This window comes from Monodon monoceros, unplaced genomic scaffold (assembly GCF_005190385.1).
Source record: "Monodon monoceros isolate NGI ecotype Baffin Bay Population unplaced genomic scaffold, NGI_Narwhal_1 Super_Scaffold_13, whole genome shotgun sequence".
In the NCBI taxonomy this organism is placed as follows: Eukaryota; Metazoa; Chordata; class Mammalia; order Artiodactyla; family Monodontidae; genus Monodon; species Monodon monoceros.
In genome coordinates this window covers 64,660,249-64,676,985 of record NW_021703769.1, presented here as the reverse complement: position 1 = coordinate 64,676,985, position 16,737 = coordinate 64,660,249, and the positions used below count along the sequence as shown (strand labels likewise).

The window sequence follows — 16,737 nt, the reverse complement described above, 5'->3', positions numbered from 1 at the left end:
CCCGTTGCGGAGCACAGGCTCCGGACGCACAGGCCCAGTGGCCATGGCTCACGGGCCCAGCCGCTCCGCGGCATGTGGGATCTTCCCGGACCGGGGCACGAACGCGTGTCCCCTGCATCGGCAGGTGGACTCTCAACCACTGCGCCACCAGGGAAGCCCCCTCGCCTGGGAGTTTTAAAAATACAAATTCCCAGACCCAATCCTAGATCAGTTATATTACAATCTCTGGGAAGTGGAACCTTGGCATTGGAATTTTTTTTTATAACCTCTGCAGATGATTCTAAAGTGCAGCCAAGGTTAAGAACCACTGCTCTATCCAGGTTTCTTTCACCTGGTAGCAACCCCTCTCTCCCAGCCATATAAAATCCACATATACCAGCTTTCTTCCTTTCTTTTGCTCTGAGTCAAAACCATCTCCACCTTCTATGCCCTAGATGAAAAATGGTGAAGAGGAGTGGGCCTTAGATAAGACTCTAGAAGTAGCTGGTGTTCACGCGAGTGTCATCTACCTGTTGGGGAGTATCACCTTGTTGGAAAAAGAAGCTCTTAGAAGAGATTCCAGTAGCCATCTTCCTTTGCTTTGCAATAGGTTCTTCTTCCTATCAAATGATGAGCTGTTGGAGATCTTGTCAGAGACAAAGGACCCCCTCCGAGTTCAACCACACTTGAAGAAGTGCTTTGAAGGAATTGCCAAGCTGGAGTTTACAGACAGCATGGAGATTGTGGGCATGATCAGCTCAGAAAAAGAAATCGTTCCATTCAAACAGAAAATCTCCCCAGCTCAAGCCAAAGTAACTCCACTTACTCATTTTTGGTTCTTATCGTCATAACAGAGCGAAACACAGAGAGGCAGATTGTATGTTGGTTAAACATTTGGACTCTGGTTCCAGATTGCCTGGGTGTGGAACACTTAGATTACACAACTTAATGACGGGGTGACTTTGGGGAACTAATCTTTCTGAGTGTACTTGCTCATCTCTAAGATGGAGATTATACTGCAATTCACATGGCATCCTAAATTTGTGGAAGGATTTCAACCAAACTTGATGTGGAGGCAGCAGCAGGAATCAGATCCAAACAACTAATGCTGTTTAAATCCCCATGAGCAGAGCCCACTTTAAAGAGATCTGGTCAGATGGGGCAGGTGTTTTTAAAGGTGTTTAAAGGGCAGGTGTTTCAATAATATTTCATGGAATTAATGCCATTTAGCTCAGATTTTTCATACATGTGCCCTTATCAAATGAGTAAAATATAAGTTACTTCCACTCTTGCTGAACATGACAGCACCCCAGCGTAGAAATAGACAAGTACTCTTGCCTTGCCATTTTTGCCACCCACACGTTTAAGTTGCAACAACCAGGGATCATACCTTAAAACCAGACACCGGCTAGCTCACAAGCACCTGAGGTCAGCAGGTACAGTTGCCTGAAATTCTAACACTGAATAATATGCTGCACATTCAAATTACCTGTAGAGCTTTAAAAAAATCCAAATGCCCTGCTTGCATCCCATACCAGTTAAATCAGAATGTCTGGGAGTGGGAGTCAGGCATCCATAATTTTTAAAGATCTCCAGATGATTCCAGTGCACAGCAAAGTTTGGGGACCACTGGAATAATGCAAGAATTAGAACTGTTCAATTAGAAATGAGCAATTTATTTTATGAACTTGTCGACTAAAAAAAAAAAAGCACAACCTAAACGTTAAGAGGTGTGTTTTGTTCAGTGGACATTCTTAGGACTTCAAGCTGGAGAGGCAGCATCTCAAGTAACCCTGAGAAAACGGCTTGGAGGAGGCAAGGAGGGGAGATATATAGGAGTTTTGCAACAAAGGGCAGGTAGTCTGAACTTCAAAAGATTATTGTTAATTAAAGAAAACCAGATATCTCAAGTTAAGGAATTTAGTGCTTTTCTATGGATGGGAAAATGCAAAAGTCTAGGCTCACTGAAATCCTTCCTTTGATATGCACGTCAGCTATCCGGGGCCAGTATCCTGTGTTTTCTCACCCCGGGTTCCCTCAGGGCTCACCAGCTCACTTTGGGAGGTGGCGGCCGCAGTCACTGATGGCTGCAGCATCTTTTGATCACTGATATGGCAGAGGCAATATTTTATTTCTCAGACTGAAGTGCAAATGTGTCATTTGTCTCCTGAGAGAGACATAAATAACTTGATTTACAGTTGTCTTCCAGAAAATGATATGAAAGAAGTGCATGTTAAAAGCTCCCTGTTGCCCCTTTTTATGAGACATACACTTCTTAGAATACAGTAAATAAGTGTAAAACCAATAGTTAAAGAATACTGGCTTGAAGGTGTGCAAACCTTTGGCCTCCCTCCAGCCCTGTCCAGAGAGAAAGCTGGCTTCTGCCCATGGTCCCTCCCTCCAGGCTTGGCTAACTGTCACTGCCTCTCTGTCTGTCTCAACCCACAGGGCATGGTGGAAAGATGGCTCCAGCAGGTGGAACAGATGATGCTTGCCAGTATGCAGGAAGTTATTAGACTTGGGATTGAAGCATATGTCCAGGTAAATGAAAATTGGGGTACACATGCCAGGGTGTTGGTACACCAACAAGAACTTCGGGGACAAGGTTAAATGGAAGCCTGTCTTCTGCTAAAGCCCACCCCTCTCCTGCTGAGTAACACCTGACCCCTCTGTGCCTCTTTCTCCTTTCCCTGTAAATCCTGGGGCAGTGTATGTATTTCTGAATATAAAACGTTTGCAGTTAGAAGCAGCTGACACTAGCATAGCCTGTGAGCCAGAACCCTTTGTTTTCTGTGGGGCAGTCCTTTCTGTGAAAATAATTGATGGCAAGCGGTTTATTTAGAGCCCCTCCCCAATTAAGCATCCCCTCCCCCAGGCTTTTTTAACATTACACATGCCCTGAAGGGCACAACTCATTAAGCTCCCAAAGCTTTAGGTGACCTGTGTAACAGAAGGCCTAAGGGAAAAGAACCTGTTGCAATTACTCTTTAGCCAGCTCCCAGCAAGGTTAATGTTGGCAGACTAGATATTTAGTCTCCTCTACTTTAGGTGCTCCTCACTTTGGGGCCCCCACCCCTATCCCCAGGACTTTTTCCATCAAAAAAAAGGGGTATTCAATTAACACCTTCCCACTAAGTACCAAGGACTGACCCTGCTGCCCCTCTCAGTAGTATTTGCCTCGTAAATGAAAGACCAGTCCTTTGTCCCATGACATATTACAAATCAAAAATTAAGTTAAAGAAAAACGGCTCCCTGTATGAAGTTATTTCATGCAATTGCATCTGTAGCCAGACACAGCACACTTTTTCTGTGAAGGACCAGAGAGTAAATGTTTTCAGCTGTGCAGGCAATATACACCAGGCACAGCTATTTATCCTTGCCTTTCTAATAGAAAAGCAGCCTTGGACGATGGGTTCAGCAGGGGGCATGGCTGTATTACAATATAACTTTATTTACAAAAACAGATATGGCCATATTTATCCCTCAGGCTATAATTTCCCTGTCTATAGTTTAAAAAAAGTTAGGGCAGTCATGGCTAAGAAAATCGTGGGGCAGTACTGCAATGTTATGTAGCTATCAAAAGGAGTAGTTATATAAATACTTTCTGAACAACACCTTGATTATAACTATGTAAAATCCCTGGATGGGAGCATTAAAGAAAAAAAAGAAAGAAAGGAGTTGTTGACTGAAAAAAACATGCACGACATGAGAGTTGTGAGTTAAGTTTTATTTGGGGCAAAATGAGGACTATAGACTGGGAGACAGCATTTCAGATATCTCTCAGAAAATGCTCCAAAGAAGTAGGGGGGAAGGTCAGTATATATGTGATTTTGGTGAAGGGGGAGTACATGCAATCATCACATATTTTTTGCAGAAGGTTGCTGCTGGTCTCGTGAAGGTCGCTGCTAGTCACGAGGAGCAGACGTCACCATGAAGGGTTTTAGTGCTTTCCTAGATGCGAGGAGATGCAAGAATTGGGCTCATAAAATGGTTTCCTGAAAATATCTAATTATCTGAAGACCTGTTCTGCCAGTTTTTCCCAGAGCACAGAGTGCCTCATTCCTGATCTCCACCCTGAGCTCCTTGCAGGGGGTGCTGAAGGTCAGCAGCTGCAGCAGGTCATAACTTAATCCTTGTAGAGGTAGCTGGCAAGTGACAACTTATAGGCGACAGAGTTAATGAAATTGTTGGTGATGATCCTTTTCTTTTTCATAAAATTCAGGGAGGAAGACATAAATCCGTAATCCCGGAAATGTCAAGCCTTGTAGCCTCGGAGGTTGGGGATGAATTTTGTTTTTGTTGAGGGGGTAAGATGGTGGTAGATGTTTTTAGGAAGTCAGTTTAAATCACATAAGATGAACTGACCCTACAATGTGCCCCACTGCACTTTCCCAGGTCCCTCGTAATCACTGGGTCTTGCAGTGGCCTGGCCAGGTGGTTATCTGTGTCTCCTCCATCTTTTGGACCCAGGAGGTTTCCCAAGCCCTGGTTGAAAAGACCCTACCGGTAAGTGAGCCTGTCATGAAGCTTGTAGAGGAGATTTGACCTTGATTATGATTTGAATGACATATAATTAGAGTAGCCTTTTTTCTAAACAAAAAAATAAACAGCCCCATGGTGTCACAGAAGGCAGGGTTCTCTTTGGGACAGAGATTTGGGAATTAGGGCTGTCCTGGAGTTCTGTAGTTTAAGAACTCTCACATTTCTTCCCAGACGGAAATTCTAGGCTGCAGTATCCTGTTTCTTCAGCCTTTGCTTCCAATTGTCAACCTGGCAGAATTTCTACCAGCAGAGACTGCTCATCTTCTTCCTGGGCCAAGAAGCCACCTGGTCCTGTTTTCCTCTCCTCTCCCTCTACCATATCCCTTCTTACCACCTCCAGTCCAACACTAACCCACCTCCAGCTTTTCCTTCAGCTTTCTCTTGAGACCAAGAATGCTCAGGTCCTGCTTGTCTTCAGATCCGGACACACATATTTCCAGCTAACTCTGCCACCGATGCCTGTACTTGAGGGTTCAAGACCTGGATGGATTTGAGTTCAAATTCTGACACCTCCACCTGTTAGATATGTGACCATGGTCAAGTTACATAACCTGAACCTCAGTCTCCTTGTCTATAAAATGGAAGGAATTGTAGCACCACACCTTACTACTGTGAAGGGTTAAATGAGATGCTAGTAAATTATTCAGTACTTAGATCCTAGGCTATAAACCCCACAGGGCAGGGGGCATGTCTTCTTGCCTCACTATTATATCTCAGGGGGTTATTGCAGTGTCAAGCACATAGTAGTTGCTCAATAAATATTTTTTGACTGACTACATGGTAACTCCATTCCCAACATTTTTACCATGGTATAGTTTCCCATGATTATCTCATCAGAATTCCTGTTATTCCCCCTATATACAATATGATTGCCTGTGGCTAGAATATATTTTAATTTACTATATTTTGCTTTATACATTAAAATTAGAATATTAGTATTTGACCAAGTTTCACTTTTTACAGATATCTTGTTGATAATTCCTAAAAGATGTGTTGCACTTTACACGTGCAAACTGCTTTCACGTACATCATTTCAAACTTCAGAAACACTAAAAAGTTCTGACTTTTGTGACTGTATCTCTGTGCCCCAGTTTTCCTACCTGTAAAAGAGGAGAGTGCTTCCCATCACACATTCAAGCCCTGGAGTACAATGAATGCTGAATGATGTGCCTTGGCATCCTAAAGGTGTTGGTACAGAATTGCTATCCATCCATCCATCTACCCATTGTTCATTTAACAAATATTTGTTTGACATTGCAGCTGGGACTTTGCTGCTAGGCAAATGGAATTAGAGGTGAATGAGACAGTCATGGTCCCTGTCCTCACGGATTTACAGTCTAGTGGGGGGAGATAAAAAGGTTCTTTTATAGAACTATGATACTGAAAGTACAGGGATCCAGAAAGCATGGGAAGGAAGGAGAAAAGTAAGAGAGGGGAAGATTTCCCAGAAAAACAGTGTCTAAGAGGAGACATAAAATATGAATAGGGACAAGAGAAAGAGCACTCCCGAGAGAGAGAGAGAGAGAGAGAGAGAGAGAGAGAGAGAGAGAGAGAGGAGAGAGAGGAGAGAGAGGAGAGAGAGGAGGGAGAGAGAGAGACCAGAATGTGCAAAAGTCCGACAATGAAAAGTACAGTGCATTCCAGCAACTGAAGGCAGTTTGGTCCAGAATTGCTGTGGAATGCATGTGGTTAAGAGAGATGCAGGGGGCAGTTCCATCACCAGCGGCTTTACAGACACGCCAAGGGTGATGGGGACACATCAAAAAGGCTTTTTTTTTTTTTTTTTTTTTGCTGTGTGCTACGGATATTATAATTAATAACAATAACAACCACCACTATTTACTGGGTTCTTTATTCACACCAGACATTGTGCCAAGTGCTTTACATACACTATGTTATTTAATCCTCAAAACCACTTGAAGAATAGCTATAATTATCGGGATTTGACAGATCAGGAGACTGAGACTCAGAGGGCTAAAATCATTTGCCAAAGAAGACCATAACAGGAAAGTGGGGAAAATGAGATGAGCCTAGGGTGGTCTCACTTATTTTTAATTCTCTCTTTTTTTTTTTTTTTTTTTCAGTTTTTATTTATTTATTTATTTATGGCTGCATTGGGTCTTCGTTGCTGCATGAGGGCTTTCTCTAGTTGTGGTGAGCGGGGGCTACTCTTCGTTGGAGTGCGGAGACTTATTGTGGTGGCTTCTCTTATTGCGGAGCATGGGCTCTAGGCGCGTGGGCTCAGTAGTTGTGGCTCGTGGGCTGTAGAGCGCAGGCTCAGTAGTTGTGGCGCACAGGCTTAGTTGTTCCGTGGCATGTGGGACCTTCCCAGACCAGGGCTTAAACCTGTGTACCCTGCATTGGCCGGCGGATTCTTAACCACTGCACCACCAGGGAAGTCCCATTTTTAATTCATTTTTATTGTTTAACTCTTTATTTTGAAATAATGTCAGACCTGCAAATAACATTGCAAAAACAATACAAAGAATTCCCATACACCCTTCATCCAGATTCCCCACATATTAACATCTTACATAACCACAGTACAATTATCCAAATCAGGAAATCAACATTGATACAATATTATTATCTATTTTATAAACCTTTTATACTCATCCTGGTTCAGGATCCAATCCAGGATTAATGTTTACATGCATTTAGTTTTCATATCTCCTTCGTCTACTTTAATCTGAGTTTCACGTATTTTTGTTAATTCTGGTTTACTACCTAATTTATATATAGTAAAATTCACCCTTTTTAGTGTGCATTTCTTTCTTTTTTTGCGGTACGCAGGCCTCTCACTGTTGTGGCCTCTCCCATTGTGGAGCACAGGCTCCGGACGCGCAGGCTCAGTGGCCATGGCTCACGGGCCCAGCCGCTCCGCGGCATGTGGGATCTTCCTGGACCGGGGCACAAACCCGTGTCCCCTGCATCGGCAGGTGGACTTTCAACCACTGCGCCACCAGGGAAGCCCTTTAGTGTGCATTTCTGAATTTTGACAAGCACATACAGTTGTGTAACCACCATCACAGTCAAGACATAGAATAGTTCCAAACACCCTAAAATTTTCCTCATACCCTTTGTAGTCAACCCTTTCCCCTATTCTCAGCCTCTGACAACTACCATTTTGTTTTCTGTCCCTATAGTTTTGCCTTTTCCACAATATTATAAAATGGAATCATATAGTATCTAGGCTTTCAAATCTGAATTCTTTCAGTTAGCGTAATGCATTTGAAATTTGTCTCAATGTTAATGACTAGGGGTGAGGGAAAGGGAGCTTGAGGGATGACATCCAGGAGTCTGGTTTGGACCATGGGGTTGTGGATGGTGTCATTCCAGAAAAGGGATTACCAGAAGAGAATCCAGTTTAACCCATTGTTCCATCTTACCCCCCTGCTAGGATTTTCTGAAAAAGAGCAATGATCAGATTGCACAGATTGTCCAGCTGGTGCGAGGAAAACTGAGCAGTGGGGCTCGACTCACCCTTGGGGCCCTCACAGTCATTGATGTCCACGGTAAGCAAGGAGGTTTGCCTCGCATTACTGACTGTCCAGTAAGAGCTGCCAGGCTTGCCTCTCTCCCTTCTGGATGGAATGACTCAGGTCCCTTTTCTCATTAGGAAGAGGCTTCTGCAACTGAAAGTAAGTGAGGGGGTAAGGAGAGGAGTCAGTGCTTCTGTGTATCTCCATCTTATGTTTTCCCCTCCCATCCCCAACCTTTCTGAGATTTACCAACTCGGATCGATTTCCCTGTACTGATCTTAATGAACATTTTTGAATACTTACTTGGTGCCAAGCTTTGTGCTAAGTGCTTGACATACATTGTCTTATTTTTATACACATCTCACAGATTAAGAGCCTGAGGTTTATAGAGGCAAATAACTTGCTGAGAGGCACACAGCTAGTAAGTAGCAGAGATGCTTTTGTAATTTGAATTTATGTCTGATTCCAAACCCAGAGATTGGAAATGGGCAGTGATGCAGGGAGGGAATGGGTAAGAGAGGATGCCTTCCAGCTTTTCCTAAAAAAGAGAGAGAGAGAGAGAAGGAAAGAAGGAGGAAAGGAGGAAGAAGAACCAGGTCTTTATGTAGAGCAAACAACCCCCACACCGTCAAGCCATCATCACCAAGGAAACTAGGGCTGGACCAAACTTGTTGCCTGGGAACAGTGTCTCTTTTGCTTACACACCCAGCTTCCTACTGGCAGTTCATGCATCTTACTCTCTGTGAGGCTGATGCTCATTTCTTTTTTGGCCACATGGCTTGTGGGACCTCAGTTCCCTGACCAGGGATTGAACCTGGGCCACGGGAGTGAAAGCCTGGAATCCTAACCACTAGGCCACCAGGGAACTCCCTGATGCTCATTTCAATCCCTGATGCTCATTTCAATCTGATTTCATTTGGATAGACTAGCATAAAATCCGGAGGAGAGAAGGGAGAATGTGATCTTCATCTGGCTACATATTTAACTGGTAGGAGTAATAAGTGCAAGCATGGTTACTGCCCAGGATACCTCAGAGTGGTTGGGTTTACACACACGCACACACACACACACATTCATGCACAAACACACGAACATACACTGCATAGGGAAGGTATCCACAACCGAGTGCCTTGAGATTCACCTTCCTCTTGGATCTCTCACACATACCCTGCTCCTGCCACCACTCTCTGGGTTCTCCCAGGAATCTGGTGTGGAATTAAATTCCTTGGGGTGAATGGAAGAGCTGTTGGTGTAATCTTCTGCAAGGACTCTTCTCTGAAGGGTTTTGGATTTTACTGTAATAAAGATTTCTCTCACAGAGAGGCAGTAGACTTACAGAAGTGTCCCTTTGCAAAGTTATATTTCTGAGATCCTGATTTCAAGCTGCTCTACTAGTTCTAAGATCACAGTAGCACTTGCCCTGTGAGCTACCTGAAAAATAATGAATTATTCTCATAAACTTATGTCCACTCATCAACTTCAGGGCTCCCATCACTGTGAGAAAATTAAATTAGGCTCACAATCCCATGACAGAAAGGAGAAAACCTAGAAATGTATCTCCTAGTTAGTTTCTCAGACACCCCCCTTCGTGGAAAGAATACATCTAACAAAGATTCATGGGACCCCTGCCCTTGCTAACTATATCAGGCAAGGCAGATCGCATTCTCTTAAGATATCTAGAGGCCTGGAACAGGGCCAAAAGGGTCACACTGGGGATAAGATAGCATTTGGGGCAACTACAAATTGCAAACCCCTCTGGTTCAGCCTCCCAAGAGTTTGGGAGTGATAACAGTAGCTAATACTATAAATTTATATAATACATAAATACAGATGTTGCTTGAAGTTTGGGGATGGGCGAGGAGGATAGTTGAGCCTAAAATTGTCGAGATAGTGAGGGGTGGCCTTGATGACATCCTCAGTCAGACCCTTCTGAGGAATCCATGAAGACGGGAGGATGCTGATGGCTCTGCAAGTGTGTGTTTCCACGTCTGTGTCCCCACAGCTCGTGATGTGGTCGCCAAGTTATCTGAAGACAGTGTCTGTGATCTGAATGATTTCCAGTGGATCTCCCAACTGCGCTACTACTGGGATGCCAAGGATGTACAGGTGAAGATGATCACTACAGAAGCCTTATACGGCTATGAGTACCTGGGAAACTCCCCCCGGCTGGTGATTACGCCCCTCACTGACCGCTGCTACAGGTAAACTCTGGGGCTCCCCCAGACCTGAAGGGTGAATAGAGAATTCCAAAAGGAAAGCCTGGGGAAGAAGTTTAGAGCATCTTGAGTTTGTTACCTTCACCGTCTATATTTTAGTTTCTCAGATTTTAGAATTTTTCCCTTCGTCACCATGGTCATGCAGATGGGTATGGAAACTGGGCCTTAGGCCAGAAATGAGAACCCAGTAGGAGTCCTAATCTAATGCAAATTAATGTGTTCAAGCCAACAATTAGCACGTTGATGCCTCTCCTTGAAAATGGCACAGTGCTTAAGTAGAAAGGTCTCCAGTGGCAGGAATCAAGATGGTGCCTGGAGATCCCATGGCCAGAGATAGAAAAGGGGCCAGGTAAAGGACCCAGGCAAGGAGTCTCGGAGCTCTGCCATCCAGTCTGATGAAGAGGTATGGCCATTCTGGGCTCAGCAAAGTGCTTTGCCACTTTGCTTGGAATTTATAACTTTAGAAATCTGGACTTTGTGAACTTGTCAATTTTTCTTTGATTTTATACATTCCTTAGAGTGGAATTTTTTTAATTATAAAAATAGTACCTGAGTATTTTTTAAATTTCAGAGTCCTCAGTCACTTGTTTTCTATGTTCTATGATTTCTGTTCTTCATTTATCTATTCCACTCATTGTTCAACAACCATTTCTTGAACTTTCCTGTGCATGGTGTATGACCTCCAGGAACCCTCAACCTAATGGGGTGGGGGAGAGACACACCCTCAGGTGATAACAAGAAAGTGTGTTAACTGAAATTATAGAGGCTCATACAAGGGGCTGTGGAACCACAGTTAACACATCATTCATTTCTAGCATTTATCTTGTGCCTGCCATATGGAACTGAATCAAATATGGGTCCTGAGCTCAAGAGTTCATAACCTAGTGGAAGAAATATATTTATTTTCCATCATTCCATTGGCATTGGTGATCTTTGGAATGTGGAGTTCATGAGGACTTTTTACTTTTCTTTGATTCATTTAGTAAGTATATATTCATTTATCCATTCAATCATTCATTCAAACAAATGCTTATAGGTGTCACCCATGTACCAGGTGCCGAGGTTACAACACTGAGTAAAATAGAACTTTTTAAAATGATGATGTATTGCTCATATAATCAGGGAAAAATATTTAATTACTTGTCTGAGTCAAAACAAAATAAACCAAAAGCAAATTTCTTTCCTGTGCCTTAGGACTTGGCACTGAGTTCTCATTCTCTTCTCCTTAGGACACTGATGGGGGCTTTGAAGCTGAACCTTGGAGGAGCCCCAGAGGGTCCAGCTGGGACAGGCAAGACAGAAACCACCAAAGATCTAGCCAGAGCTTTGGCCAAGCAGGTAGGGAAATGCTGTCCATCCGCACACTCTTTTTCCCAACCCTCTCTGGACTCCTGTCCAGGGGAATTGGCATGAAGTTCAAGATGGCTCGGAGTAACAGGCAGAGTGGGGCTCCACCTCCTTCAGTGAAACAGGAAGAGGGGAGCCCCCACCTCTGTTTCATGGTGCAGGGTGATTCAGATGGGAGGAAACCCATCCTGAATGGTGCCCACATCCTCCCTCTCTCTAGTGTGTGGTCTTCAACTGCTCAGATGGTCTAGATTACAAAGCCATGGGGAAGTTCTTCAAAGGGCTGGCCCAGGCTGGAGCATGGGCCTGCTTTGATGAGTTCAACAGGATTGAGGTAACTCGCTACTGGGCTACTGAATGGAGGGTTTGGACATGCAGGGACTTTTTTCTGGGCTCTCAGTTCCTCAGTGACAGGGATTTATGTCTCCTCTAAGGCCCTTTGCACAGAGTAAGTACTCAATGAACCAAACAAAAACAGCCCCAAGGAGACAAAATGCATGTTTTATACACATAAACATTCTCACCAAATTGATTCCCTCACTTGCTCATTCAAAAATTTATTGAGCAGCTACTCTATGTCAGATACTCTGCATGTGTTCATGATACAAAGGTGAGAAAAAATGGTTTTGCCCTCTAGACTGTTACAGTCTAGCAAAGGGAAATAAAAATTAAACGATACAAATAGAATATGAGAGAAGTCTATAGCAGTGGTACAGAGGAGTCATCACAAAAGAGGGGGTGGTTAATTCTATTTGGGTAGGGAATGGAGATTAGGAAATGTAAACATGCAACTTGAACCAATAAACACATACTATGGGTGAAGCATTATGCTAGGTGCTGGAACAAAGGTAAAACAAAGATAAGAGGGGCTTCCCTGGTGGCGCAGTGGTTGAGAGTCCGCCTGCTGATGCAGGGGACACGGGTTCGTGCCCCGGTCCGGGAAGATCCCACATGCCGCAGAGTGGCTGGACCCGTGAGCCATGGCCACTGGGCCTGTGCGTCCGGAGCCTGTGCTCCGCAACGGGAGAGGCCACAACAGTGAGAGGCCCGCATACCGCAAAAAAAAACAAAAACAAAAACAAACAAACAAAAAAAACCCAAAGATAACATACTATGGAAACTACTTACACACACACGTATGCACATGTATGCATGCATATACACACCAATTTTCTTTTCCTTTACCAAAACCCTAAATCATGCTCCTAATTTTGAATGTGAAGGTCTTATTCTCAGGTGATGGGGTTCTTTCTTTGCTAAGTGAAGGGTACTTTGGCATAGTGGGGTTGGTGGCTGTCAGAAGCAGGAGCTCAAATCAACCAGCCATTCTCACTTCAGGTAGAAGTGCTATCTGTGGTAGCTCAGCAGATTCTCAGCATTCAACAAGCCATTATCCGGAAGCTAAAGATGTTCATCTTTGAAGGCACTGAGCTCTCTCTGAACCCAACCTGTGCTGTCTTCATCACCATGAACCCTGGGTATGCTGGCAGGGCTGAGCTGCCAGATAACCTCAAGGTAAATACTGAGTGTGTAACTACTGGGTGTACTTTATGGTATAGAAACCTTCGGAAGTACCCGAGGGTCTCACAGAAAAGCCAAATAATGGAACCAGTTGACATTCTTCAGCTGTGAGAAGTAAAGACGTTACTTGGCTTCAGAACTCAACCATCTCCCCAACTAGGTCTCATGAGATGGGAGGAAATATATACATAGTAACCAATGGCAAAGAGGCAACAATGATCACTGGAAGAAGTATCACTATTTCTGTTGTCTACAGGGGTCAGACAGTTAATATAAATGAGAAAAGCCAGCTGGGCCTGGTAGGGACTCTGACAAATGCCCCATCTAGAGGCAGCAGCCCCTACTTAGCCCCAGCCTACTGTTGCCAAGCAGGAATTGTCAGATCTTCTCATTTTTCAGGAAAAGCCAGAAATTTGGATTTTTACATGAAATCTTATTTTTAGATCCTGTCTCAATGCAAAAAAAAAAAAATCACTGTAGGCCAAATAAAACAGATCTGCTTATAAGAGAGCATCAAAGTTCAACACAGAGAACGCTGGTAGACCAATACTAGAGCACGTGGAGCTAAGCTGGTTAGGCCTAAGTGGTGTCCACACCAAAGCAGGCTGTTCCAACCAGCTAGAGAGATAACAAGAGAGCTTCTATGTCCCTGGTACCTACTGCTGAGCTGGCCTGAGCTACGGCTGTGGCAATAAGCTTTGGCCCTGCTGCTAGTGGGAGGAGGCAAGTGCCTCTGAAGGGGAAGAGAGAGAATTCCAACCAGGCCATCTTAAGGGAACAGGCACTAGATGACCTCAGCATGCTGCTCTCATGGAAGGAAAAAACGCACAGTGCAAGATGAATGGGTCTTCACCTGTGGGAAGAGCACCTAGCACCCCAACTGCATGAAAAGAGCAACCAGAGGGAAAATTCTAGGCCTGCTTCTTTATGGATTTCCTTTCAAGTTATTGCTCCATTCCCTTGCGTGAAAGATGTAAGAGAGACCTGGACAAAACCGACATTCACTGACTTTAGTACATGATGCTCCATCTGCTAGAAGCACATTCTGATTAGTTCCCTGGAATCTAATTCAGACAAGCCACTCCTCCTCCTCCTTGGGAATGAAAAAGAAGTCAAAGAGATCCCTAAGGGTGACTCTTCCTCTCTAGGTCAGCATAGGCCAGGGACACCAAAGTAGAATTTGGACCCACATTTCTCATTTTAGAGTGCCCAGTTGATGTAATTCCCCCCTGCACCCCTCCCAGCCAACAACCATGTTAGATCTGCACAAACAACTTTCATGAGACAGTGTGGCATAGTAGAAGGTACCCAGGGTTGGTGTCAGGAAGCCTGGATTCTAGCCCTGGCTCTACCTCTAACTGCATGACTTGGGCAAGTCACTTCTCCTCTAAGATCTAAGATATTAGATCCAAGATATTAGAAACAATAGCTGATGTTTCTTGAGCCCTCACTATGTGCCACACACCTTTTTAAGCACTTCACTTACATAGGATCATTTGTTCTCATGATAACTATGAAGAGGGCACAGTTGTTTGTACATCTTGAGATGAAAGACCTGAGGTCTGGAGGGGTTACATAACTTACCCACAGTTAGTAGCTAACAGAACAAGGACTCAAATCAAGATTTGTCTGACTTCAGGATTCTCCTGATACATAATTATCCTGCATCCCTGAATGACTTCTACTGTCTACACTGAACACCGGAAAGCTCCAATAGTTGAATGATGCTCATTTGGCATAGGAGGATGAGGTGTTGCTAGGATACCAGCACCTAAGGCCTTCCACACAACCACTGAGGGACCCAATGTGACACATGTACCTGGACAAGGCTAGTGGGGAGGATCATGGAGCAGTGGATCTGTCCAGTAAAGACAGTCCTTCTGCACTGATTTGTCCTCCAGCCCTCCTTTCCTTGATTGTCACTGGGTGGTCTGAATGATCATGTTACTTCTCTTTGCCTCTGTAGATGTACCTTCCCCCATTTTCACCTTATGTGTTTAGGTTCTTTACATGAAATCTTATTTTTAGAGGGCTGTTTCTTTTCCAGGCCTTGTTTCGGACAGTGGCCATGATGGTGCCAGATTATGGCCTCATTGGAGAAATCTCCCTCTACTCTATGGGGTTTCTAGACTCCAGAAGGTACGTTGTATTGGCTTTCTAGTGCGTTCTAAAGAAAGAGTGACAGAGTGGCTTTTTGTGGGGTGGATTCAAGGTAAATTGTCCATTGGAAAAAAAAGAGAGAAACTTGAGAAACTGCTTTTACTCACAAGTTGATCAGAAAGCACATAGCCCTGGTCTTGGTCCTGACCCCATCCCTGACTAGGAAATGGCTCAGATTACCAAGAAAGGGCCTCCACTCTATTTGTATATACCTGGACTTCTCCTAAGGAAGAATCGCTCATCTATTCTCTACCCTTCACTCTAGCACACACACACACACACACACACACACACACTCCTAAATGACTTAAGGCGAGACTGAAAAACATGAAGTTATTCCAAGATTGAAGAGGAAAAATTAATATAATTTAGAATTAACATTGTTATCAATATAATATTTATTTACTCAAATCAACTTGGTTATCTCTCATTCAAGTATTACCCAGTTTTCTAAGACGGAGACATACACAAGCATCAGTGTCTTTATCACATGCACCCAGAGTTGTGAATATTTATTGTAAAATGCCTTTTATTGATCTATTTCAAATTTTACATTTGTCTTTTTACATTGTCTTGCCCATAATCAATTGATTTTTTGTTACTGCAGTTATCTCCACAAGGCCCACAGTGTCTTTGTGGCCTGGAGGTCCTTGCTGTTAATGCAAGGGGCTGCAGATATTCTCAACAGAATGTGCCATCCTTCCTAGGCTAAGAGGCTGCCTCAGTCATAAGAGGTTTATTTTTTCTGTAGGAGACTTGGGTTACATTGATTTGCCTGTTCAATTCATTTATTTATCCAATTGGCAAACCACCTACCTCATGCCCAGCCCTGTGCTAGGTGCTGATGAGCAACACGGTCTTTGCTTTTAAAGTAAATCAGTCTTGTTAGAGAGGAGCCCTGCAAGGGGAATGTGCATAAGTACATTAGTTAGGGTAAACCTGACCTCCAAATTCCAATGGGTTAGCATAGCAAAAGTTTATTTTTCACTCCCTAGAAATCTAAAATGGGTGTTTGTGATCAGAGGAGTTCTTCCCCAGGGACCCAGGTTACTTATATCTCACAGCTACAACACATGAGCATAGAGGATCTTATGGAGGAGGTTTTTATGGACCAGCCCTCAAAGTGGCACACTTCCCTTTCATTCATATGCCACTGGCTAGGACTCAGTGATGCGGCCACCCGTAACTGTGTGGGAGGCTAGGAAATGTGGTCCCCCCCGTGTGCCCAGGAAAAATAAGATATGGCAGTGCACATGAGCATACATGTATTGTGTGCTGAGTATGTTAAATTTTGAATTGGTTTTCTTAAATTAAAAAAGTAAAACATGGATATTGAAAAAAATTGTAATGTTACAGAAATGCAAAAATGAGTGTCCCCTTTGTGACCCTTAGTCCTACTCTTTAGGCATTAACATTGTTAATCGTTTGATGTAATCTTCCCAAGTGTGTGTGTGTGTGTGTGTGTGTGTGTGTGTGTGTGTGTGTGTGTG

General features: G+C 43.8%; 1 protein-coding gene across 2 annotated transcripts in view; it reads left to right on the top strand.

The window, feature by feature from the left end:
- Window positions 1–16,737, top strand: part of DNAH3 (dynein axonemal heavy chain 3) — a 196,863-nt gene that overhangs the window by 80,719 nt on the left and 99,407 nt on the right. For both annotated transcript variants that reach the window (XM_029220957.1, XM_029220958.1), the window contains 9 exons: window positions 590–791; window positions 2,428–2,520; window positions 4,375–4,485; window positions 7,922–8,036; window positions 10,006–10,204; window positions 11,449–11,557; window positions 11,787–11,900; window positions 12,905–13,081; window positions 15,135–15,226. In XM_029220957.1, coding sequence (XP_029076790.1) covers window positions 590–791; window positions 2,428–2,520; window positions 4,375–4,485; window positions 7,922–8,036; window positions 10,006–10,204; window positions 11,449–11,557; window positions 11,787–11,900; window positions 12,905–13,081; window positions 15,135–15,226 — 1,212 coding nt within the window. The remainder of the gene's footprint in view (window positions 1–589; window positions 792–2,427; window positions 2,521–4,374; window positions 4,486–7,921; window positions 8,037–10,005; window positions 10,205–11,448; window positions 11,558–11,786; window positions 11,901–12,904; window positions 13,082–15,134; window positions 15,227–16,737) is intronic.